The 24,251-nt window shown below is 49.3% G+C and overlaps 9 protein-coding genes across 9 annotated transcripts; 6 read left to right on the top strand and 3 right to left on the bottom strand.

Moving 5' to 3' along the window:
- Nucleotides 1–206: 206 nt before the first annotated feature.
- On the top strand, nucleotides 207–6,838 carry ASPWEDRAFT_111297 (glutamate synthase (NADH); the record flags this gene model as incomplete). The annotated part of the gene is made up of 5 exons (XM_040828238.1): nucleotides 207–382; nucleotides 449–489; nucleotides 552–3,897; nucleotides 3,966–6,638; nucleotides 6,691–6,838. The coding sequence occupies 5 exons, from the start codon at nucleotides 207–209 to the stop codon at nucleotides 6,836–6,838; spliced, it is 6,384 nt and encodes a 2,127-aa protein (XP_040689384.1).
- Nucleotides 6,666–7,363, top strand: ASPWEDRAFT_522134 (uncharacterized protein). Its single transcript, XM_040837719.1, has one exon. The coding sequence runs from the start codon at nucleotides 6,901–6,903 to the stop codon at nucleotides 7,267–7,269; it is 369 nt and encodes a 122-aa protein (XP_040689383.1). The 5' UTR covers nucleotides 6,666–6,900; the 3' UTR covers nucleotides 7,270–7,363.
- Nucleotides 7,354–8,154, bottom strand: ASPWEDRAFT_40942 (uncharacterized protein). The gene has a single exon (XM_040835430.1). It carries the CDS (start codon nucleotides 8,020–8,022, stop codon nucleotides 7,504–7,506), a length of 519 nt encoding a protein of 172 aa, XP_040689382.1. The 5' UTR covers nucleotides 8,023–8,154; the 3' UTR covers nucleotides 7,354–7,503.
- Nucleotides 8,139–9,237, bottom strand: ASPWEDRAFT_40941 (uncharacterized protein). The gene has a single exon (XM_040835429.1). The coding sequence runs from the start codon at nucleotides 9,163–9,165 to the stop codon at nucleotides 8,494–8,496; it is 672 nt and encodes a 223-aa protein (XP_040689381.1). The 5' UTR covers nucleotides 9,166–9,237; the 3' UTR covers nucleotides 8,139–8,493.
- Nucleotides 9,238–9,438: 201 nt separating this feature from the next.
- Nucleotides 9,439–14,391, top strand: ASPWEDRAFT_51686 (uncharacterized protein; the record flags this gene model as incomplete). The annotated part of the gene is made up of 6 exons (XM_040837637.1): nucleotides 9,439–9,643; nucleotides 9,692–11,446; nucleotides 11,521–12,066; nucleotides 12,563–12,773; nucleotides 12,837–14,279; nucleotides 14,376–14,391. 6 exons carry the CDS (start codon nucleotides 9,439–9,441, stop codon nucleotides 14,389–14,391), a joined length of 4,176 nt encoding a protein of 1,391 aa, XP_040689380.1.
- Nucleotides 14,392–14,867: 476 nt separating this feature from the next.
- On the top strand, nucleotides 14,868–16,861 carry ilv3C (putative dihydroxy-acid dehydratase; the record flags this gene model as incomplete). Its single annotated transcript, XM_040828156.1, has 3 exons — nucleotides 14,868–15,291; nucleotides 15,382–15,593; nucleotides 15,680–16,861. 3 exons carry the CDS (start codon nucleotides 14,868–14,870, stop codon nucleotides 16,859–16,861), a joined length of 1,818 nt encoding a protein of 605 aa, XP_040689379.1.
- Nucleotides 16,862–17,068: 207 nt separating this feature from the next.
- On the top strand, nucleotides 17,069–20,248 carry ASPWEDRAFT_40934 (WD40 repeat domain-containing protein). Its single transcript, XM_040835428.1, has 7 exons — nucleotides 17,069–17,433; nucleotides 17,484–17,635; nucleotides 17,695–18,638; nucleotides 18,695–18,829; nucleotides 18,883–19,014; nucleotides 19,074–19,369; nucleotides 19,425–20,248. Exons 1-7 carry the CDS (start codon nucleotides 17,257–17,259, stop codon nucleotides 20,085–20,087), a joined length of 2,499 nt encoding a protein of 832 aa, XP_040689378.1. The 5' UTR covers nucleotides 17,069–17,256; the 3' UTR covers nucleotides 20,088–20,248.
- A 70-nt stretch (nucleotides 20,249–20,318) lies between these two features.
- Nucleotides 20,319–21,848, top strand: ASPWEDRAFT_40933 (uncharacterized protein). Its single transcript, XM_040835427.1, has 2 exons — nucleotides 20,319–20,862; nucleotides 20,918–21,848. The coding sequence occupies exons 1-2, from the start codon at nucleotides 20,565–20,567 to the stop codon at nucleotides 21,640–21,642; spliced, it is 1,023 nt and encodes a 340-aa protein (XP_040689377.1). The 5' UTR covers nucleotides 20,319–20,564; the 3' UTR covers nucleotides 21,643–21,848.
- A 415-nt stretch (nucleotides 21,849–22,263) lies between these two features.
- On the bottom strand, nucleotides 22,264–24,188 carry ASPWEDRAFT_521489 (putative tetracycline transporter). Its single transcript, XM_040837712.1, has 3 exons — nucleotides 24,187–24,188; nucleotides 23,852–24,123; nucleotides 22,264–23,794 (listed from the first exon to the last, which is right to left on the bottom strand). Exons 2-3 carry the CDS (start codon nucleotides 23,918–23,920, stop codon nucleotides 22,499–22,501), a joined length of 1,365 nt encoding a protein of 454 aa, XP_040689376.1. The 5' UTR covers nucleotides 23,921–24,123; nucleotides 24,187–24,188; the 3' UTR covers nucleotides 22,264–22,498.
- Nucleotides 24,189–24,251: the final 63 nt, after the last annotated feature.

Here is a 24,251-nt window from a genome sequence, read left to right as displayed (position 1 = left end):
AAAAAACAACCCCTCCTGTCCTTCCCTTCAACCCGCGTTGTTGACCCCGAGCGTCGTGACGACATTACTATCTCTATCTTTACATACTATTATTGCCTGATCGTCCCGCTCTCGACTGCATCTGCGGCGACGTCCTAATTGCAACCCGACTTCCAATACCCTTCATTTTCCGTTATTCCATTTTTCTGTCGGTCCCCGGCGGAAGAATGGGTCTTAACTTGGAGGAAATCTATGGCCAATCTTTAGTTGAAGAGCAGAAACCTCACGAGTATTCAGAGTACCAACCAAAGCAAGGCTATGGCTGGGCCAACACCTTGCCCGAGCGGCAGGGTCTCTACGATCCTGAATATGAAAAAGATGCTTGTGGTGTAGGCTTTGCTGCGTAAGTTCCATCGCCCGTCATTATATGCTGTTCGCATTGCTAATGGGGATTTTTGGGATTATTTAGTCACATCAAGGGCAAGCCAAGCCACAAGATTGTCAGCGATGGTAAGCCTTTCATTGCGGCTCTTACGGGAAAGACATCATGGACTGACATGCTATACCTCTAGCTCGGAATCTGCTTTGTAACATGACGCATCGTGGAGCGGTGGGCTCTGATGCTCGAGACGGTGATGGTGCTGGTGTGATGACTAGTATCCCCCATAAGTTCTTTATTAAAAATTTCGCTCGTGAGGTTGGAGTTGACCTCCCTCCACTGGGCCAGTATGCCGTTGGCAACCTGTTTTTCAAGCCCGACCCCGAATCCCTCAAGGAGTCCACAGCAAGCTTTGAAGAAATCGCAACATCCCTTGGATTGCGCGTGCTGGGCTGGCGTGAGGTTCCTTGCGACTCCACCATTCTGGGTCCGGCTGCTCTCTCTCGTGAGCCTATTATCATGCAGCCGTTCGTCGTGCTGAAGTCAGCGTACGGTGATGGAAACAAGCCAGAGGTTACTGACCCCGAGTCTTTTGACGAGAAGAAATTCGAGCTTCAGTTGTATGTTCTACGGAAGCGGGCAACCCATGTCATCGGTCTTGCCAACTGGTTCTACCTCTGCTCCTTGAGTAACAGAAACATTGTCTACAAGGGTCAATTGGCCCCCATCCAGGTGTACCAGTATTACCACGACTTGCTCAACGTGGACTATGAAGGCCACTTTGCTCTCGTCCACTCTCGTTTCTCTACAAACACATTCCCCTCTTGGGACCGTGCACAGCCTTTGCGGTGGGCTGCCCACAACGGTGAAATCAACACTCTGCGCGGAAACAAGAACTGGATGCGGGCTAGAGAAGGTGTGCTCAGGTCTGAGATTTTCGGTGATGAGCTGGATTCGCTGTACCCCATTGTTGAGGAAGGTGGTTCCGACTCGGCTGCCTTTGACAATGTTTTGGAGTTGCTCATGATCAACGGTGTTTTGTCGCTGCCCGAGGCGGTCATGATTATGATACCCGAAGCCTGGCAGGACAACCCAGCCATGGGACCTGCAAAGACTGCCTTCTACGAATGGGCTGCTTGCCAAATGGAGCCTTGGGATGGCCCTGCTCTCTTTACATTCTCGGATGGGCGATACTGCGGTGCAAATCTTGACCGTAACGGTCTGCGCCCTTGCCGTTTCTATGTTACAGACGATGACCGTATCATCTGTGCGTCAGAAGTGGGTGCTGTCGACGTTGACCCCGAACGAGTGATCCAAAAGGGTCGCCTGCAACCTGGCAAGATGCTCCTGGTTGACACTGTGGCTGGCCGCATCATTGATGACTCTGAACTGAAGCAAACTGTTGCTAACCGCCAGAACTTTGCTGCATGGCTGGATAAAGAACTTCTGAAGCTGCCAGCTATCAACGAGAAGCTCATCGAGCAGAACATCAACCTTGGCTACAATATTGACGACACCACAGTGCAGAATGACCCCCGACTTAAGGCTTTCGGCTACTCCTTTGAACAGGTCAGTCTGCTCCTCGGCCCCATGGCTGCGGACTCGAAGGAAGCACTTGGTTCCATGGGTAACGATGCCCCGCTGGCCTGTATTGCTGAACAGCCTCGCCTTCTTTACGAATACTTCCGCCAGCTTTTCGCGCAGGTAACCAACCCGCCTATTGATCCTATCAGAGAGGCCGTCGTCATGTCTCTGGAGTGCTACGTCGGTCCCCAGGGTAATCTTTTGGAAATGGACCCATCCCAGTGCCGCCGCCTGCTTCTCCCGTCTCCCGTCTTGACCATCCCCGAGTTCAATGCCCTGAAGAACGTCACCCAGGTCCACAAAGACTGGACTGTGAAGACCATCGACATCACCTTCGAGAAGAAGAAGGGAGTCCCAGGGTACATGGAGGCTCTCGATGCTATCTGCGATGCCACTACCGAGGCCATTCAGAACGGTGATAAGGTTATTGTACTGTCTGACCGTGCTACTTCGGAAGACCGCGTTCCTGTCTCTGCTCTTCTGGCCACTGGTCTTGTCCATCACCACTTGGTTCGCAACAAGTGGAGGTCTCTGGCCGCTCTGGTTGTCGAGACTGCAGAGGCTCGTGAAGTTCACCACCTGTGTGTTTTGGTTGGTTATGGTGCCGATGCCGTCAACCCCTATCTGGCTATGGAATGTATCCTGAAGATGAACCGTGAGAAGTTGATCCGCAAGCAGCTTCCCGATGAAAAGGTCATTGATAACTACAAGGCCTCCTGTGATGGTGGTATCCTGAAAGTCATGAGCAAGATGGGTATCTCTACTCTGCAGTCGTACAAGGGTGCTCAAATTTTTGAGGCGCTTGGTATTGATGATAGCGTCATTGACCGTTGCTTTGCTGGAACCGCAAGCCGAATCCGAGGCTTGACTTTTGAGCTCATCGCACAGGACGCCTTTGCTTTCCACGAAAAGGGCTTCCCGTCCCGTTCCATCGTCGAGATTCCTGGACTCCCCGAATCCGGCGAATACCACTGGCGTGATGGTGGCGAACAGCACATCAATGACCCAATCAGCATTGCTAATATTCAAGATGCTGTGCGCACAAAGAATGACAAATCCTATGAGGCTTATGCCAAGGATGCACATGAACGTATCAAGGACTGCACTCTCCGTGGAATGCTTGATTTCGACTTTGAGCAGCGTACACCTATCCCGATTGACCAGGTTGAACCTTGGACTGAGATTGTCCGCCGATTTGTGACTGGTGCTATGTCCTACGGGTCTATTTCCATGGAATCTCACTCGACCCTGGCTATCGCTATGAACCGTCTTGGTGGTAAGTCTAATACCGGAGAGGGTGGCGAAGACTCCGAGCGGAGCAAGAGGATGGAGAATGGAGACACCATGCGGTCCGCGATTAAGCAGATTGCTTCAGGCCGTTTCGGTGTGACTTCCCACTACTTGGCCGATGCCGATGAACTGCAGATCAAGATGGCCCAAGGCGCAAAGCCCGGTGAAGGTGGTGAGCTACCGGGTCATAAGGTTGTTGGCCCTATCGCTCACACTCGTTACTCGACCCCTGGTGTCGGTCTGATCTCACCACCACCTCACCACGACATTTACTCCATTGAGGATCTTAAGCAACTCATCTACGATCTAAAGTGCTCTAACCCCCGTGCGCGTGTATCCGTCAAACTTGTTTCGGAAGTTGGAGTAGGAATTGTCGCCTCTGGTGTTGCCAAGGCCAAGGCCGATCACGTCTTGATTTCTGGGCACGATGGTGGTACCGGCGCTTCTCGCTGGACCGGTATCAAGTATGCCGGTCTTCCATGGGAACTGGGCCTTGCTGAGACTCATCAAACTTTGGTTCTGAACGACCTGCGTGGCCGTGTGGTTGTGCAGACTGATGGTCAACTTCGTACTGGTCGTGATCTCGCTGTTGCATGTCTGCTTGGAGCCGAAGAATATGGCTTTGCCACGACTCCCTTGATTGCCATGGGTTGCGTGTTTATGAGGTTTGTTTTTCACCAGATATGTGACATTTTTTTTTTTTTTTTTCATTTACCAACCCTTATTCTAATAGAAAATGCCATTTGAATACTTGTCCTGTCGGTATTGCGACCCAGGATCCCGAGTTGAGGAAGAAGTTCCAGGGCACGCCCGAGCACGTGATCAACTTCTTCTACTATGTCGCCAATGAGATGCGCGCAATCATGGCCAAGCTTGGTATCCGTACTGTCAATGAGATGATTGGACGCGCCGAGCTGCTGAGGGTCAGAGACGATCTCCGGAATGCTAAGCAGGAGAGAATCGATCTTTCGCTCATTCTTACCCCCGCTCACTCGCTTCGTCCTGGTGTTGCGACGTACAACGTTCGCAAGCAAGACCACCGTCTTCATACTCGCCTTGACAACAAGTTGATTGCTGAATCCGAACTTGCGTTGGAGAAGGGCCTGCCTTGCAGAGTCGAGTGTGATGTTGTCAACACTGACCGTGGTCTGGGTGCCACCCTGTCTTACCAGATCAGTCGTCGCTACGGCGAAGCTGGTCTTCCGCAAGATACCATCCATGCCAACATTAAGGGATCTGCTGGTCAATCCTTCGGTGCTTATCTTGCCCCAGGTGTCACTCTTGAACTTGAGGGTGATTCCAACGACTATGTCGGTAAGGGTCTTTCGGGAGGTCGTCTCATCATCTACCCACCTCGTGGCGCTGCATTCAAGGCAGAGGAGAACGTCATTGTCGGTAACACCTGTCTTTATGGTGCTACTAGGGGTACCTGTTACTTCCGTGGTATGGCAGCTGAGCGTTTTGCTGTTCGTAACTCTGGTGCTACTGCTGTCGTTGAAGGTGTTGGTGACCACGGCTGTGAGTACATGACCGGCGGCCGTGTTCTCGTCCTGGGCTCTACTGGACGTAACTTTGCTGCTGGTATGTCTGGTGGTATTGCCTACATTCTGGACGTGAACGAGGACCTTCACTCCAAGGTCAACATGGAAATGGTTGAGGTTTCGGGTCTTGAAGATCCTACTGAAATCGCCTTCGTTCGCGGTTTGATCGAAGACCACCACCACTACACTGGCTCTGAGCTTGCTGCCCGTGTTCTCTTGGACTTTACCCGTGCTCTCCCTCACTTTGTCAAGGTTCTTCCCATTGACTACAAGCGAACTCTGGAGGAGGAAGCTGCCAAGGCCGCGGCTGCTAAGAAGGCGGAATTCACGCTTCCTCAGCTGCCTAGCACACCGGCCAACGCCGAGAAGCCCAAGCACAAGACTGAGGGAGATGCCAAGAAGGCTGAAATGCTGGATATTGAGGACAGTATCAGCGACTCGAAAACCGAGAAGAAGCGCTCGGCTCTTGTTCTTGATAAGACCAGGGGCTTCATGAAATATAGCCGTCGCAGCGAGAAATACCGCAACCCGGTGACCCGTACCCGAGACTGGGCTGAGCTTTCCAACCGGCTAAGTGAGGATGAGCTTAAGTACCAATCTGCTCGTTGCATGGACTGTGGTGTTCCCTTCTGCCAGTCTGACACTGGTTGCCCAATCTCCAACATCATTCCCAAGTGGAACGAACTCGTTTTCCAGAACCAGTGGCAGGATGCTTTGAACCGTTTGCTCATGACCAACAACTTCCCCGAGTTTACCGGGCGTGTCTGCCCTGCTCCTTGTGAAGGTGCCTGTGTCTTGGGTATCAATGAAGACCCCGTTGGTATCAAGTCTATCGAGTGTGCCATCATCGACCGTGGATTCGAGATGGGCTGGATGGTCCCTCGCCCCCCTAAGACCCGTACTGGCCGTACTATTGCTGTCATTGGATCTGGCCCCGCTGGTCTTGCAGCTGCTGATCAACTCAACCGTGCTGGCCACAGCGTCACTGTTTATGAGCGTGCTGACCGTATTGGTGGCCTGCTCATGTATGGTATCCCCAACATGAAGCTTGACAAGAAGGTCGTGCAGCGTCGTGTTGACTTGATGGCTGCTGAGGGCGTTAAGTTTGTTACCAGCGTTGCCGTTGGCCCTGATAGCGAGGTTTCCTTGCAGTCCTTGCGCCGGACCAACGACGCAGTCATCATTGCCACCGGTGCTACAGTCGCTCGTGACCTAAAGGTTACCGGCCGTGAACTTGACGGAGTTCACTTTGCCATGCAATTCTTGCACCGTAACACCAAGTCGCTCCTTGACTCTGGTCTTTCCGATGGCGAGTACATCTCCGCCAAGGACAAGCACGTCGTTGTCATTGGTGGTGGTGACACTGGTAATGACTGCATTGGTACCTCTGTGCGTCATGGTGCTAAGTCTGTCACCAACTTCGAGTTGCTGCCCCAGCCTCCCCCGGAGCGTGCCCGTGACAACCCATGGCCCCAATGGCCCCGCATCTACCGTGTCGACTACGGTCATTCCGAGGTCAAGACCCATATGGGCAAGGACCCCCGTGAGTACTGTGTCATGTCCAAGGAATTCGTCGACGACGGTAGCGGTCGTGTCAAGGGTATCAACACTGTCCGTATTGAATGGACCAAGAGTGCTACTGGCGGCTGGGACATGAAGACCGTCGAGGGCAGTGAGCAATTCTTCCCTGCTGACCTTGTTCTTCTTTCTATGGGATTCTTGGGCCCCGAGGACCGTCTTCTGGGTGATGAAATCGAGCGTGATGCTCGCAAGAACGTCAAGACACCTCCTGGCCACTACGCCTCCAACATTCCTGGCGTCTTCGCTGCAGGTGATTGCCGACGTGGACAGTCTCTCATTGTCTGGTAAGTTATATTGATGGTGAAATGATGAAATATTTGCTGATTTGTTTAATAGGGGTATCAACGAGGGTCGTCAATGCGCTCGCGAAGTTGACACCTACCTCATGGGCATTAGCTCTCAGCTTCCTGTCACTGGCGGTATTGTTCGCCGGCCTGCTATCGATGCAGTTCCCCAGTCTGCTGAGCAAGTTGTCTCTGCATAGTTTGAGACACTGGAACTCGCGGCTGGATAGATGTCGACGACCACGCATCTAATCCATATCTCATGATGACAACGATCTATGAATTTCCCATGTTGAAAAGTTTTGGGTTCGTCAGGTGTATGTTGGTGTTGTGTATCTATAAGGATGGTCACACAGTTACATTCTTCCCTCGCAAAAAGAAAAAAGGTGGCGGGAGGTTTTCTGGATCCTTAGCGCTTAAGGCTACTTACTTTTTATCGTCGTTACTTCTGAGCACTCCGTTTTTCTTTTGGTTGCCGCATTTCTATTATAAATCTACAGTGGATATGCAAGGTGTCGTCGGAGCGTTTGCAATTCCCCTGTACATATTATCTTTTCTCACTCAATACCAACTGTTTCACATTATATTTCTCCTTTTCTTAGTAGAACTTCACATAGACTTGGATTTTTAGATAGCGCAGTAGTGTCGGCCTTTTCCATGGTAAGAACTCCACGTACAGCAAACCTCAACCAGAAAACACCTAATCGAAATAAGAAATGAACCCAGTAAAGCAGTCTTGGTGATGATGATCTGGGTTCACCGACCCTTCAAGTGTCGTCGACTCATAACGAGTTTCTAATCGCAAATCTCCGTTTATCGCTAGGATGGTTCTCGGTCTTCAGGTAAGCACAAGGTCTTCCAAGACTTAGCGACGCCTACTCCTCTTAGACGATCTCTTCAACGTCCCTCTGATCTTCTTCGCCTTTGAAACCTTCTTGACATGAAGATTCAACTCGATGTTCACCGATGAGCCATCTTGTCTCACTCTCTGTTTTGCTGCACTGTACATCAGCTGTTCCTCCTCCATCATCAACTCACTCAGCAATTCATCCTCACCATGACTCAAATAATACTGATAGTTGAGATTGATCCTCTGGTCCGCCTGGGAAACCATCGCCCAGAGATTCTTATGAAACATTTCCAAGTCCAGTGCGGTAGGTGGCTTGATGATCGGCTTGCAGGCCTCGGCGGGGGATAGGTTGATGGTTCGAAGGGTCGGTTGCTCTGAGAGGAAGCCTTCGGGCATTTCAACGACGGGGCCAAAACAAACCTTTTTGCGCTTTGCAAGTGAGCGTTTTGTTAATTTTGTTGATGGTGCTGGCGACGGCGAGGGGTTGGATTTGAATGTGAAGATGGAGAGGAACCGGTAGAGTCGGGAGTCCATTTTGAAGATTTTGGGTGAGAAGTTTTTCGAAGAGGTAAAAAGTATAGATATCGATAACTCACCTTCCCTTCTGCCTTTTTATGGCTATATCGACCATTTCGAATAAAGGCCTTCTTTGTACTTTTGTCAGCGTGGCTGAATGAGTGGACTGGATTGTCCAGGGTCAGACTCGAGACAATGAACAATGACTGTCAAAGGATCTTTGGGCCTCTCGGGAGTCGCAAGACAAAGAAAAAGGGCCATCTCATTGATTTAGATCATTAGCTCTCATGATTTAAAACAGAAGCAGAAATGGTTTCATTTCCGAATCCCTGTCATGATGGATAAAGAGTCGCGGGCAAGTTCACGAGTGCCAGGATGCCAATAGACATGACTAACAATTCATTGTATTGTACAGAGATTCTGCTTGGGATAGGTATCCATCTAGATATAGCATATATTAATAAGAAAAAAAGAGGAGAGAAACAAGCATCAAGTCGTTGCGGCCTTTTGTGCCTCTTCTTCCAGCTGCATTTCCTTCTCGAGCGTCGAAAAGTCTCCCTGAAAGGCGGTTCGAGCAGGCTCAGTCCTCAAATCCCAGACATCCTCGCTACTCGGTCCGGTCTTGTATTTAATTGCCTTCCTCCGGTTGTGATCCCGAATCGCCTTCTTGCGCTCCTCATCCGAATAAGACCGGGTCTTCATGCAGAGCCAGAAATTGTCCCAGTGCTCGTTGCACGACCGCAACTCTCCATATCGGTACACATTGACAAATTGTCCTCCAAATGATTGACAGAAGAATGCGTAGTCAAAGGCCGAGCGGCAGGACATGGTATCTGGATAAAGGGATTCGGGGGCGATGGAGGACAAAGGTTGTTGTGATTCGGACGATGGTGGGTTGGACTCTGCTGATTGCGGCAGCGATGGTGGTTGTTGCAGCGATTTTGATTTCCCCACATCACTCTCTAAGCTCGCCCAGAGCTTCTTGAACTCCTCATCTGCCTGTTCCTCCCGAGTCAACGTCTTCATCGGAGTGGAGGTATTCGGTGGTGGTTGCAGCGCATTGTCGGACGGAGGGGATTGTTGCGGAGGGGATTGTTGCGGAGGGGAAGGGGTCTGCTGTTGGTCCTTTGGGGAGGAAGAAGAGCTCCATAACCAACCCATCTTGGAGAATGTTGATCTGTCTGCCTGTGTGTTTGTGGGTATCGAAAGAGTTGGCCGTGGAGGAGAACAACAACGCTTCAACTTCGAAACTCTCGGAGCTGTAAATTTCGCGATCGATACCCGCAATACACGCCGTGACGGTACCTGTCGCATGATACAGCGTAATGACCGTAATTAATCGTCACAGCCAGGTCATCGACGTCATTCCCAAGCATCATCACTTCTCTCGCTCATCAAGAAGGTCCTTTTCGTCATGTGTGCATCTCTGGAGACATGATGCGAACTGTACTCTCGAGAGTGGCATTTGGGAATCGCCAGACCCCGGGGCGCTTGAAAGCTCCTACGATTCTCACAGCAACTGGCTTTGGTCTTAAGCCTATTCTACTGGAAGCGTCTGTTGCGGGCATACGACGAGCTTCTTCTATTGAAACAGGACACATTTATTTAGAGAAGAACGAGGGGTTGATTTTCATAAATAGTAAGTATTCCTACATTTTATGGTATGGTCCATAGATTGACCATCTAGATATTTTCCCCCGCAAATTACAATGGCTGCTACAGGGACCTCTCAGTGGAAGTCGATCATATGGTCGATCATATGAGAAGGCATTGAAACGAATCGATAGACCACATCTCGCAGCATCTGATCCTTTGCACATAATAGAGCGAGTCTTACCGCAAGAGCTAAATCTTGACATCAAAGCAGTTGTCCCTCGGTTCGAAGAAGGAGGCGCGTTTGTGAAGTACTCTCATAAACCTGGTGTCACTGATAGCGAGATTGAAGATGCCATCAATAATTATTTGGAAAAGAGTCCGATCAGACCTTGGTTCAATCCGTTCCAGAAAATCGATGTTGCTTGTGTCCATGGAAGACCTTGGATAGAGGACCTTTATCGCATCCCGAGTCTGAGAGTGAGGGTTGAGTTTCTGCCGTCTGAAGCGGATACCTCAGCTACCGAATTGAGCACCGAGGCCCTGTATTCCCTGCTTCGTAGGTATGGCAAGTTGCAGGAAATCGAGCGGCAAGCGTCGGATTCACGAACCATGCCGAGATATGCCTTGGTGGAATTTTCTCGACTTAAATACGCTATCATGGCAAGAAATTGCATGCACGGATTCATTGTGTCTGAAAAGGAAGGCGGGGGGAAGTCTGGAACAAAGCTGAAGATAAAGTACGAAAGGAAGATCAAAATGTCTATGATCAAGGACTGGATCCTCAACCATCCCCGGATAGTGATTCCCGCGCTCGCCGCCATTGTGGCGGCAATCACAGTGACAATCTTTGATCCAATTCGCACGTTTTTCATCGAGATGAAAATCAAGGCAACACTTCAGACAGGGGAAAACGGTATTCTGCAATGGATCCGGAAACAGGTCAGCAAAGCGAACATCATTTATTTTGGACACCAGGGGGCCGATCCGCGCGGCATTACAGCTATATGGGAAGACCGCAAAAGCGATATCGCCCAGTTGCAATCCTGGTTGGATGAAAACGTTGAGACCTTCATCGTTGTCCATGGCCCACGCGGCTCCGGGAAGCGAGAGCTTGTGCTGGACCAGGCCCTCAAGAACCACAAATATAAAGTGGTGATTGATTGTAAACAAATACAAGATGCCCGAGGAGACACTGCAAAGATCGCAAGAGCGGCAAATCAAGTTGGGTACCGTCCCGTTTTTTCGTGGATGAATAGCATTAGCAGTCTTATCGACCTAGCTGCACAGGGCATGATCGGAACCAAAGCAGGATTTTCGGAGACATTGGACGCACAGCTCAGCAACATCTGGCAGAACACTGCTACGGCATTGAAAAGAATAGCGTTGGAGGGTCGAACAAAGATGGATAAGGATGCGCATCTTCCCGATGAAGAATATCTTGAGGCGCACCCCGAAAAGCGCCCAGTGGTGGTCATTGATCACTTTCTGCATAATGCTGCGGAGACCAGTGTAGTGTACGATAAGATCACCGAATGGGCCGCTGGATTGACAACTGGGAATATCGCCCATGTGATATTTCTGACGACGGATGTCTCCTTCGCCAAACCACTCAGCAAGGCCTTACCAAATCAAGTTTTCCGAACGATCTCCTTGGGCGACTGCTCGCTTGAAGTTGGAAGAAGGTATGTTCTGAACCATTTGGCCTATGAGGCGAGAAATGAAGGCAGAGAGCCAAAGCGTGCCGAAGAATTGGAGGACCTGGGCGCTTGCATCCAAGTTTTGGGAGGCCGGGTGACGGATCTCGAGTTCATGGCCCATCGAATTGAAGCGGGAGAAACTCCTTGGGGTATATGGAACTCTTTTTTTTTTTTTTTTTTTTTTTAATCCACAGTACACTTTGTTTGCTGACATATGTAACAGGTGCCGTGAATCGCATCATCGAACAATCGGCCTCTGAGATCATGAAGATGTTCATCTTGGGTACTGACTCCGTGATTCCACACTGGACTCGCGAACAAGTCTGGCATTTAATCAAATCTCTCGCCAACACTGAAGATGGGATTCTGCCGTATAATCAAGTTCTCCTTTCTGACCTATTCAAGACGAATGGCGAGGCTACCCTTCGGGCCCTCGAACAGGCTGAACTTATCTCGATCGGCGCTGTCAATGGGTTCCCTCACACGGTCAAACCTGGTAAGCCAGTATATCACGCTGTCTTCAAGAGATTGGCCGAGAACAAGGCTTTGACCAGCCGACTCGACCTTGCAATCTTGTCGCAGCTGATTAACAATGAGAACAAGAATATCGGCAAGTTTGAGGAGGAGCTTCAGATACTCGGATCTTTACCCAAGCAGCCATGGGAGATTAGACCAAGAATCCACTGGCTATTGCAAAAGGTGCACAAATCACAGAACAAAATCGACCGATGCGAGCAGGAGAGTGCAATGTTACAGAAGATCTTGCGGAGTGCAGAGTAACCGCAACACATACATGCCCTGTCATGCATAATGATTTAGGTTCCTTTTTTCCATAATGATAGTGATGAATATAACACCTAATTCTTCGATCTCTGGGCAATAATACCAAAGCTTTGTCGCTTCAATAATAACGCGCAGTCGAACAGAGCGGTAAAAATAGACCGCTGACTCAGCATCGCTGTATTTTTGCCTTGCACATCATCCAACGCTGCTAAGACATTATCTCAGTGGATACTCGAGCAATGAAATCGACGACTTGCTGTCGATAGTCTGCTCTGGGCGCAGCTAAAATACTTCAATCCAGCTCTTTTTTCTTCTTTACTCCCTTTTGTTTTCTTGCGCCTTTGTTTGATGCGCTACTCCTTCATCAGCGCTCCTTTTTTGACTGCATCTCTGTTTTTTTTTTTTTTTTTTTTTTTTTTTTTAATTTGCAAATATGGACACGAATATATCTTTGGAGTCTGGTCTAATGCAAAAAACCCTAGGAATCAATCCAAATTTTATCTGGCCAACTCTTGTTGCTATCCTTGTTGTTGTCTGCGTCGTCACGCGCATCACCACCGGCTTCCAAAGTCGCCGTGGTAAGATAGACACCGAGGGACCGCGAGATGTAAAAATGATTCCATACTGGGTACCCCGGCTGGGAAATAGTATATCCTTTGCTTGGGACCATTTGAGTCTGCTTGAAAGAGCTAGGTAGGCTCTACTCTATCTCTGGAAATGAAGTCATGCGACAATGAAGCTAAACGGTTGTTAAAGGGAATCTATGAAGGAGCCTGTCTTTGGCATCAGCCTGGATGGAAAGAAGTACAACGTGGTTCTGGCACCTTCGATGGGAAAATCGGTGCTTTCTTTCCGTGGCACATCCAGTACAGCTCTAATCAATTATGTCTTGGAGAAAGTCTTTGGTGACCGGGGCCCAATTCGCAACTTGAGCCCTGATGACCACCATGTCCTTCATCACAACGATGCCAACCTTTTCATGAGAGAGCCATTTCTTGCAGACTCTTCTGCCAAGGCCGTTCGTATCATTGAACGGGAGGCTACCAATCTTGTAACATTTTCCCAGAGTATCGTTGATCAGACTCAATGGGAGCGTGGCAGCCAGGTCACTGTGGGCGATGAACGCGACCAGTCCTTTTGCGAGGCAAATCTTTTTGCTCTTGTAAGAGGATTTGTAGGAAACGTCACTACAAATGTTCTCATGGGCCAAGCACTCCTTGAAGCCTTTCCTTATCTGCTTGAGGATGTTTGGAGCCTCGATAACCAATTCACCAGGATGTCGATGGGGGTGCCACGCTGGCTTTTACCGGGATTGTCACCCGCACATATGGCACGTGATCGACTTCTCCATATCCTTGCGGTTTTTCACGAGGCCTTTGGAGCATGGGAAGATGGCGTTGACCCGGGTGTCAAGTTTCGTGACCTCGACGATGTCTCAGAGCCCATTAAGCAACGTATTCGCACATCCAGAAAGCTAGGATTGTCGCCCAATTCCAGTGCGCCTGGGCATTTGTCATTGCTCTGGGGTATGAATGGCAACACCCCAAACGTTGTTTTTTGGAACCTTCTTCACATATACGCAGACCCCATGCTGTTGAAGGATATCCGGGAAGAAATAAAGCCATACGCGAAGGTCTCCAGGGCTACCCGTGAGGAAACTGGCTTCCCATTCCAGGAACCCCCCAAACTTTCTCTTGATTTGGAAGGTTTGCTCAAATCCTGTCCCTTACTCAAGGCTAGCCTTTACGAGACTCTGCGTTTGGATTCAGCCGGATTTTCATTTAGACAGCTCACATCTGATCTAACCATTACCGAGTCTGCTGAAGATGCTGAGCTTGATGGTCAAGCAAAGCCTCGGACATACCAACTTCGGAAGGGTGAGAATGTCGTCATTCCATATGGCGTTCACCACGCCGATACTCGGTATTTCTCAAACCCAGGCCAATATGATCCACTGAGGTTTATTCTCACGGACAATGAAACCGAGGCAAAAAGAGCAGACACACAGACTATTAAGCCTTTTGGTGGTGGCATGTCTGGCTGCAAAGGACATATCTTTGCGGAGAGACAGTCTTTGGCCTTGATTGCTGCAATCCTTTCTGTGTGGGACATTCAGCCATCGCATGGAAAGGAATTCAAGACCCCGGGCAAGAAAGCTTCGAGTGGTGCATTTTTGCCCAAGAAAGACATCAGGGTGAAGTTGAGAATGAATGTATAATTGTTATTAGAGAATACCTGATGCATCGATGGAGTAATTTGGTATCATTTGGGGTTTTTTTTCTTGTTTATTTTTAGTCAATCGTGCCGTTAACATATATCATGGCGTGTATCTTTGCACGTCTTGTTTATTCCCTCACATTGATCTCTCTATATACCATTATGCACTACTATTCTGTGCATCTTTTATTAATTTTGGAGGTGATTTGGGACTCATGAACTTGTTGTAGGGTGACCTTATCTTTGATTCAAGAACAGAATTTTATTAGCGCTTCATGATCAAGGATCAATTGTTTTTACCGAGAATATCATCCTCCTTTGACCCACCAGGACTCAATTTTATGCGATGTTACCAAGCGACTAAAGGGGTTGGTTGGTGAGGAGAACAACGTATCGAATGCTCGCGCGGAGAAATATCCGTGTTACGGACTTGTACCGATAATGGAACCTAATTGTTAATCACCTCATCATGAGAGGTGGGATATAAATATGAGCTCTGAGAAGCTGCTGTGACTAGGTCAAGCATTGTGAACAGCCCTGAATAAAATACCATTTTCGAAAGAAACAACAATGACCCAGGCCGATCAAGTAGAATACCCTCCCAGCAAAGATTATGATATATCGACACCGATATCCTCAGTCTCAGGCCTTCGACAAGGACTGACTTCGTACGGCGATGCACACTTTTCCTTATTCCTAAGGAAAGTATTCATCAAAGCACTGGGATACTCTGAAGATGCACTCTCTCGGCCTATTGTCGGCATCATCAACACCAATTCTGGGTTTAATCCCTGTCATGCAAACGTACCACAGCTCATCGAGGCGGCCAAGCGCGGCGTCCAGCTCAATGGAGGATTGGCAATAGAATTTCCAACTATCAGTGTCCATGAGGGGTTTTCGCATCCGACCAGTATGTTTTTGCGGAATCTCATGAGCATGGATACAGAGGAAATGATTCGTGCCCAACCACTCGATGCATGCATTATGATTGGAGGTTTGTCTCGCCCCGTTGTCTTTGTCCAGTGTATACTATATATCCAGGGATATAGGATTGGTAGATTTCTGTACAGCTAACTGTACCTAGGCTGTGACAAGACTGTTCCTGCACAGTTGATGGGCGGTATATCTGCAAATAAGCCGGTTCTACCATTGATCACAGGCCCAATGTTGCCTGGAAGCCATCGTGGACAGAGAATAGGTGCTTGTACTGACTGCCGGAATAACTGGGCAGCCTTTCGCGCGAAAGAGATCGATATTGAGGAAATTTCAGCTATCAATGAAGAGCTGGCTCCAACGGTCCGTGGTAACTTCTTTTGTCTTTTCCCACCGTCCCTGGTTTACTCATGCAGTGCTTTTGAATAGATATGCTGATTTACCGCTAGATTGGTACATGCGGTGTCATGGGAACTGCTAGCACGATGGCGTGTATGACTGCTGCCCTGGGAATGATGCCGCTCCGGGGTGCGTCTGCGCCAGCGGTTTCATCTGCGAGACTTAGAATTGCCGAAGAAACTGGAGCAAATGCCGTGGCAGTTGCACGGAATGGACGAAAGCCACAAGAATTTCTGTCCAAGGAATCTTTTCTGAATGCCATTACAGTGTTGCAGGCAATTGGAGGTTCAACAAACGCCGTTGTTCATTTGATGGCGATTGCGAACCGACACCCCAGACTCCAAGGCGTGATAACCCTTCAAACTGTCGAAGATATTGGCCGCAACACACCTTTATTGATCGATCTCAAACCAAGTGGTGATAATTACATGGATAACTTCCATAATGCTGGCGGCATGCTGGCGCTGCTACATACCCTCCGCCCACTTCTTCAGTTATCGGCCGTGACGATAACCGGCCAAACACTGGGTGAGATTATAGAAGGCTCACCATTTAAAACTTTCCCACTTTCTCAGCAGATTATCCGGCCATTATCAAACCCATTATACCCTTCATCATCTCTAGTGGTTCTTCGGGGGAATATCGCACCTGGTGGGGCTGTTATGAAAGCATCGGCATCAAAGTACCGAAATCTGCTTTCCCATTCAGGCCCAGCTGTTGTTTTCGAAAACACAGCTGATTTAGCCATGCGGATTGATGACCCAGGCCTTCCAGTAACCAAAGATTCAGTTCTTGTTCTCAAAGGCATCGGCCCAATAGGAAATCCTGGAATGCCCGAAGCAGGTCTTATCCCAATCCCGCGCAAGCTGGCTGCCGCAGGCGTAAAGGATATGCTTCGTCTTTCGGACGGTCGAATGTCAGGCACCGCAGGGGGCACTATAGTACTTCACATCTCGCCGGAGTCAGCCTTGCCCGAGTCGCCATTTGGAGTTGTTGAGACGGGGGATATAATCAACTGCGATATAGAGAGTAGGAAGTTGCAGCTTGAAATATCGGATGAGGAACTGAAGGCACGGATCAAACAGAGAAATCTGGCTCTTCTCAACGGGGATGGAGCTTGGCAGGAAAGACGGAACAGAAGAGGTTATCATGGATTGTACGAGCGGTCGGTAAACCAGGCTCAGGACGGAGCAGACTTTGATTTTCTCACAGCGGTTGGACCATCAGGTTAATAGCAGAGAATATTATTATCGCATGTATCAGTTCCACCGATGTTTGTAGTCATTGAAGAAGAACCCCAAGAAGAGTGTCAGCCCTGACCCTGTGCCCTAAGCCCTTTTCATTCCCAATTAGGTTAATAGTGCCCTTGCGCGACGCGTATCGGAGCGTCGGACGCGTCGGACGAGATGCTCCGCATGTCCAACTTTCGTTCTTTGGAGAAGCGATCATCTCGAAGACGGAGAGTCGAGAACAGCAGGAGTGGGTTGGCGCTTTCTTCGATCGTATCTTCATCCTCGTTCTGTGCATCATATCTTCTCAATGACCTCTGAAGCGATCCGTCCCAGGGGGCGACCAGCTCGTAAGTACTAGGACCCATCGACTTCTATCCAGGCGGAATGGTCTACTTATGATCAATTTTCTTCTAGATACCCCTGGGACTACTATATTGACATACACACCGAACGGTCGCCAAGTTATCACTGGTGGTTCTAACTCTGCGATCCGCATTTACACCGTCGGACAGGATGGCGAGCCGAAGACAATTGATAGAGGTGTGGATGGACATTTGGGAATCGGTGCCACTGTATGTGATATTTGGTATTCCGGGAATGCGATGCTAATGTTGCTCCTCAGAACGATTCATTCATCATGGGAGCGGAAGATGGAACAGTCTGGCAATATGAAATTGAGTCGGGCAAAACGGACAAATTGCTTGTACGATGCGCCTTGCCAGTGAGAGATATCGCAGTTTCAAAAGATGGAGAATGGGCTGCAGTGGCAAGCGAGTTAGTGACAATACCCTCGAGACGCTCTGGACTAAGAAATACTGACCACTCTGGATCAGTGAGCTTACCGTGAAAATCGTCAATATCGAAGACATGAGCAACGTGAAATACCTCCGAGAACAAGCCAAGGGAACGAAGCACGTCACTTTTGATCCGAGTGGGCGGTATGCCACCGTATCTTGTACGGACGGTATCCTTTACGTTTATTCCCTGCTCCCCGAAGAGCCAGAGTTGGTCCGAAAACTGGATGGGGTTATTCGCAGACTTGAGCCAGAGGACGAAGCAACATCGAGAGCAGTATGGCATCCTGACGGAACAGCTTTTGCATCGGCAGAAGCTACTAGGGACATTTCTATATACTCTACCGCGGAGTGGAAGAAGGAGAAAACGTTCACCGGTGGTCATAACGGAGAAGTAACCGCGATTAGCTGGTCTCCCAATGGGGCACTCCTTACCACAGCTGGCGGAGATGGCCAGATCCTGCTTTGGGAGACAAAATCCCAAAAGGTTATACAGCGTTATGACTTTGCGAACGTCATTAACCTTGCCTGGCACCCTACCAATAACTCGCTTTCTTTTACGACATCAGACGGAGAGCTTTTTATCCATGATGATTTCGTGCCAAAAGAACACCAACCCCTCCTTCAGAAGCCGCTACAGGCTGCTCCTATATTTTCGGGCCCCTTGACAGAGATCTCCGACAATGTGCGACGGCCACTGGCAAATAGGCCGAAGGAGACGGTAGAACGTAGAAGGGATGGCACACCGGACTCGCTTGATGACATCCTGGGCTCCGATGATGGTATGGCAGATTTTGTCGACGACGATGACGGTGCTGGCTACGCCGAGGGCCTCAATCCTTTCGGGAAAAGAACAAACGATCATTTAGGTGACCTGGACGGCCACGCTGACAAGCGGCTATTGACAACTAAATGGCAACCTAAAACTCATCCTCCTCTCCAGCCTGGTAGCACACCTTGGAGAGGCAATCGACGATACCTCTGTATGGCTGCTCATTTATTTGTTCCACTTTTGGCTATGATGTGCTGACTAGAAAAGGCTTGAATTTGACGGGCTGCGTTTGGACCGTCGACCAGGAGACGCACAATACGGTTACAGTAGAGTTTTATGATCGAGAACTTCACCGAGACTTTCACTTCACAGACCCATATCTATATGATCGGGCGTGTCTAAGTACGTCGAATGCGGATGTCGAGTTCTGATTGCCATATACTAACGAAGTGTAGATGATAATGGAACACTATTCTCCAACAACCCTACCGACGGTAGCCCAGCTACCATTTTCTATCGTCCACATGAGACATGGACTACGCGAGCAGACTGGCGGACACAACTGCCCCAGGGAGAGATGATTCGAGGTAAGGACAACCACTGATCAATCTGGAAATAGAAATTATTGAGCTGATATTCCATACAGCGCTGGCGCTGAGTGATTCATATATTGTCGCTGTAACGACCAAGGATTATGTTCGTGTGTATACACTCTTTGGAACACCATTCAAGGTGTATAGACAGAAAAGCCCGGCCGTGTCCTGTGCTGCTTGGCGGGACTATATTATGACCATCGGGAATGGTCCGCTAGGAAGCGATGGTACATCGACCCTACGATACACTGTGGAGAATGTCAAACGGGACGAGGTTTGCCAAAATGAGGACGTGGTTGCAGTTCCCGAAGGCACAGAGCTCCAGAGCGTGTTCTTTTCTGATACTGGGGTGAGCCGCATATGATTCTGCTCCTATCTGCTCACTATACTGACTATTGTATTAGGACCCTTGCATCTACGATTCAGAGGGTGTTTTACTTGTTCTGCAGCACTGGCGTAGTCAAGGTCAAGCTCGATGGGTTCCACTTTTGGACACCAAGCAGCTGGAGCGACTTGCTGGTGGACGCAAAGCAGAGACATACTGGCCGGTTGCTGTTGCACAGCAAAAATTCCACTGCATCATCTTGAAGGGAGGAGATAAGTATCCATACTTTCCTCGCCCACTGTTGAGTGAATTCGACTTTAGGATTCCCACCTCCGACGCGCCACAGAAGGACGCCAATGAAGATGAAGACGGTTCCGCCACCCGCAACGACGGGGCCCGATTTGAGGAATCCTTTGTCCGTGGTAGCCTACTTCTGTCTCTCTTCCGGGACCTCTTGTCATCAACCAATGCAACACCTAGTCAACAAGCAGAGCTGGCTCGGAAAGAAATCGAAGTAGACAAGGTCCTTCTGCAGATGCTGGCTGTGGAATGTAGGGAAGGAGAAGATCGGGGTATGAAGGCCCTTGAATTAGTCGGTATGATGAGAGACCGTAACGGCAAGATGGTCGAAGCAGCCGCGAAGGTGGCCGAGAGATACGGCCGTGGTGTCCTGGAGGACAAGATCCGGGATTTGGCAGAGAAACGGTTCATGGGGGTGGATGACGATGATGAGCTGGCGTGATCGAATAATGAGCTGGAAATCTCATTGATGTTTATGACCTTGGAAGCCTTAATTATATCTACTTTATCTATATGAGCTGAATCAACTGGCCGTTGGATTGGATGTGGTGATGGCTTGGGCCAATCATGCCGACTGTAATGTAAGAATGACAAAAGGTACAGTAATTGATCGATTTGAAGATGTTAGAATCCTTACTTTGAATCTCTATTTCAAAAAATGAAATTAATACCCCAAATATCGCCGTATTTGTTGTTTGGTTTTCCCGTCTTCGGCTGTCAACGTCATTGGCAAAAACACGTTAATTTCCCTTCATCATTGCAACTTTTCTTTTTTTCCTTTTGACTTCCCACTCTCGATCAACAACCTATGGCTTGACCAAGGCCCCTTTCTGTCGTCCTGCACGGCCTGAAACTACTTTTCATTCTCGATCTATCCTTCATGTATCCTTATAGCTGAAGACTCCCCCCCCACTTCGTAATGCCGAAACTTGCCGTCGTCCATTCGCCCCCATGCGCCATCCGAACTCTCCTACACACTTCGCCCTCACCTAAATGCCCGATTCCTCGTGCCAGCCATCGCCAGAGCTTCGTCTCTTCTCCCCGGCGGCCGTTGGCCCAGCCTCGTTATGAAGTACTCGGTGATACCTGGCTCCCACTAGCCACTCCCACTACGTTCTTCTCGCCGACGGGCTCTCATGCATCATTGAACGGGCTGAATGGAAACCCCAATAATGATCATAAGCCACCCGATGAACGGATCCTGAAGCTGGGGAAAAGTGAGAATCTGTCTCTGGATGTAACGATGATGATTGCTGACCCTGGACTCAACAGCTCTCCGAACTTTATCCCCGCTCCTCCCTACTCTTCTCGTTAATCCTCTGCCTCCAAACATCCTTTCACCAAGTGTGACTTTACATCTGTTCCCGGCAACACATCCGCATCTTCCTACGGTAAGAGGTCGAACGCTTTACCGTGCAGCGCTATGGACAGTCCCTGTGGCGTGGAGCAGCCTTCCGCTGGTCGGAAATGTCAAGTTGCAGATCCTGAGCGAGCGCATCGTCCGTGCAGGAACAGTCCTGGATCCGGATCGATGCAGTGACAGCGACTGTGGCGATGAACGGTTGGTTATCCGGTGGAAAACACAAGGGAGAAGCGAGAGCCACTCTGAGACCCCCGTGGCCGACACGACGCCAAACGGGGATGCTTCATCGGGGGCGCACGGGCATCTCTCGTCGTCGAGAAATGGCATCAACAAGGGTCTCAGTGTGCTTCTGGGCGGAGATGCTCCAATTTTCAAGTTGTCCAAGGAAGAGGAATTCACGGGACTCTTCATCTTCTCATTCGATGAGGAAGGTCGTATCTCGACTCACACCATCGAACATGCGGACGATGCAAACGGATGGGATCGCACGCCTAAGTTCGTCACTTTGACAGATTGGCTGATTGGAAAGGCAAGGGGCTCGCTGGATCCTTCCACAAACCCCGAGTTGGCCTTCCAGAGCTCCCAACATTTTGGACTACCCCAGGGCGAAAAATATCGCCATTCCCATCGCTGACCATAGCCCATTATGGCCATGGGTATAACGCTGCTTTGTCAGAGCAGGCTGTTAGATTATCTCACGAAGAACTCTCGATATAAAACCACATGGAACCTGGTCTACTGTACAAGCAGTGGCTTTGAAGTTCTGGGTGATATTAACATTAATATCCACGTCGACTGGATTTGTACCATATCAGAGTCTAGCTTGTCTCATCTATTTGCTAGTACCTCTCATACTTCAGCATCTCTCCCCCGTTTTAACCCTGGACTTTGTTTCCTTGGATGTATATTATACAACTTTGGGGAGTATCATGTAATAAATCAAACCTATTGCTTCATGACCCAGACAGTCGATTCCCTTGACAGATTGAGCCCAACCTCAGCTGCCCAGACCAAATACTGAGTATGAGAGGATGTGCTTCGCAAGATGATTGCTACAACACTTTGGCTCACCAACCCTTCTATACACTCAAAGTGGCAATGACGTATATACTCTGCTTTGAGTAAGCTGGTACCCTTGAGGAAATGGCATAAGAATGTACTATATAATCACTATATGCGCAGTCTTCCTGATATTAAAACATGATAGAAGCATGTGGTTCATCAGGAGAATGTCGTCTAACTTCAAAGAACCATCTTGTACTAGTATATTCCATGTTTTATGTGTCATTTTGATTATGCAGACTTACATATTTTCTACTCTGTACTGGGCTCCAAAAGAGTGTTGTCAAATCTATTGGTACATATATACAGTACAAAGTCCAACTTAGGACGAAGACATTTAAGATACATTCGACTTGAAAACACATTGCCAGCCACAGGCCCAAATGATTCAAAACATGATGTACAGACCAGACCGGATGTGAAAGTGTTTAGCTGTCCTTCTTGGCTTTGGGGGCCGTCTGGATAGGAGGCGACTTCAAAGTCGTAAAGACTCCCACACAGACAACCAGCATAGCAAAGCCACCAGTAGTATAGGCGATTTCGCGCCCAGCCCACCAGAAAAGCGAACAGAACAAAAGCGGGCCTGCCGCTCGTCCTACCTGGCCCCAGCTTCTCAAGCGGCCCAGAACGGCGCCACGCTCGCCTTCCTGTGCCTCAAAGCTACCCAGGCTGTTCAAGCCCGTCACCACTGTCGCGCTTGTGATGGCCAAAAGACCACCAGCACCATATAGTCCCGCGATAGACTGCACACGCGCCAGTAAGAAGAATGCGATTGCGCAGGCCACGACACCGGCGCGGACGGTCACGAGAGGTGGCAAGCGGCGGACGACAGTGCCCTGAAGCAAAGATGCGATTAAACCCATCATCGACAACAGACGACCATTCAATGCGGAAGGACTGGCCTTATTTCCGGCATAAAATGTCGCAGTGAGGAAGGGGAGGGAGAACTCCAGGCCCGAAAATGGAAGGAGGAAAAGCAGGTGGAGGAAGTTGAGCAAGCTCGGCTTGTTGGTATGTCTCCGTGGAGCGGGGGTCTTAGCAGTAGAAGAGGTGTTATTGATGTTTTCTGAAGCCGCAGCCTCGGTCGGCTTCGAATGTCTAAGCTTGGTGAGACGGGGGTGTGTCTCTGGAAGACAGAAATACAGGTACACTGTCTCCACGACGATAAGGAGGAGAGAAACCCCCGCAGCAGTCGCAAACGGATTCGCAGCAACGGTGGTGATGTTCGACAGCGCGGCTCCCAGCGCCGGCCCACAAGTAAAAGCAATGCTAAAACAAGCGCCTACAAGCGCCATGGTTGATCCTCGTTGGCTCTCATCGCTGATATCCGTGGCGATGGCATTGGCCAGCTGAACATTGCCCTCACTCAAGCCACCCACAATGCGACTGGCAAGGAAAGTGCGAAAGTCCGTTGCCGCAACCCAAAGAGCGACACTGAGGGTGTTGCCAGCCATCGAGCAGAGGAGAGCCGTTTTGCGACCATGTTTGTCAGAAAGACGGCCGATGAAGGGAGCGGCAATGGCCTGGAGAAAGGAAAATAGCGACCCCAACGCGCCCCCGAGGAGAACAATATCGTAGCGAGAATCGATTGATCCAGCAAAGGAATTCTTATATGCGTTCAGATAGTGGAAAACCCGGTTCAAAAGAGAGTTGGGGGCGGGATCTTGGTTTCGGTAGAAAGAAAGTAGAGAGGGAAACAACGGAAGAATGAAAGTGAAGGATATCTAGCAGCAAAAAAAGTCAGTAGAACAATGGAAAACAAACGCATTTGAGTTCCATACCAAATCCAAGAGAAGCGATGTCATAAGAACCTTGAGGATCTGCCTCCGCTGATCTCCAGCCAGCGCCATGATCTGTCAAGGTTGGGAGAGATGAAGCCAAATAAGAGGGTAAAGGAATGGAATTAGTCCAACATGTGGAATTGAAGACGAAGATGGACAAAAGGACAAGAAGCCAGACAGAAGAAAGATTACAAAAATCAGGTCATGGCGATTCTTCCGATGAGGACAGGCAGTTATTAATGCAATTTATTCCAGACCCCCAAAAGGGCCCCCTGGCACAGTCAGCGCGTTATGTCATAACCCTAAGCCCTATGGCCGTATTGGGAAATACATACTATCTGATTAGATTAGATCGAGTGCTCAGGTCTAAATATAAAATAGGCTTACGGCAGGTTTTGAT

The sequence above is a fragment of the Aspergillus wentii genome (assembly GCF_001890725.1).
Source record: "Aspergillus wentii DTO 134E9 unplaced genomic scaffold ASPWEscaffold_4, whole genome shotgun sequence".
In the NCBI taxonomy this organism is placed as follows: domain Eukaryota; kingdom Fungi; phylum Ascomycota; class Eurotiomycetes; order Eurotiales; family Aspergillaceae; genus Aspergillus; species Aspergillus wentii.
This window is presented reverse-complemented; position numbering and strand designations above follow the sequence as displayed.

Bases quoted from the DNA above. Each gene is read 5' to 3' on its own strand.
- ASPWEDRAFT_521489 (XM_040837712.1), bottom strand. From the start codon at position 23,920: ATGGCGCTGGCTGGAGATCAGCGGAGGCAGATCCTCAAGGTTCTTATG. The intron at 23,795-23,851 runs GTATGGAACTCA...TTTTGCTGCTAG, and splicing joins CATCGCTTCTCTTGGATTTG to ATATCCTTCACTTTCATTCT.
- ASPWEDRAFT_40933 (XM_040835427.1), top strand. From the start codon at position 20,565: ATGCCGAAACTTGCCGTCGTCCATTCGCCCCCATGCGCCATCCGAACT. The intron at 20,863-20,917 runs GTGAGAATCTGT...TGGACTCAACAG, and splicing joins GATCCTGAAGCTGGGGAAAA to CTCTCCGAACTTTATCCCCG.
- ASPWEDRAFT_40934 (XM_040835428.1), top strand. From the start codon at position 17,257: ATGATCAATTTTCTTCTAGATACCCCTGGGACTACTATATTGACATAC. The intron at 17,434-17,483 runs GTATGTGATATT...GTTGCTCCTCAG, and splicing joins ATTTGGGAATCGGTGCCACT to AACGATTCATTCATCATGGG. The intron at 19,015-19,073 runs GTAAGGACAACC...TATTCCATACAG, and splicing joins CCAGGGAGAGATGATTCGAG to CGCTGGCGCTGAGTGATTCA.
- ASPWEDRAFT_40941 (XM_040835429.1), bottom strand. From the start codon at position 9,165: ATGGGTTGGTTATGGAGCTCTTCTTCCTCCCCAAAGGACCAACAGCAG.
- ASPWEDRAFT_522134 (XM_040837719.1), top strand. From the start codon at position 6,901: ATGATGACAACGATCTATGAATTTCCCATGTTGAAAAGTTTTGGGTTC.
- ASPWEDRAFT_40942 (XM_040835430.1), bottom strand. From the start codon at position 8,022: ATGGACTCCCGACTCTACCGGTTCCTCTCCATCTTCACATTCAAATCC.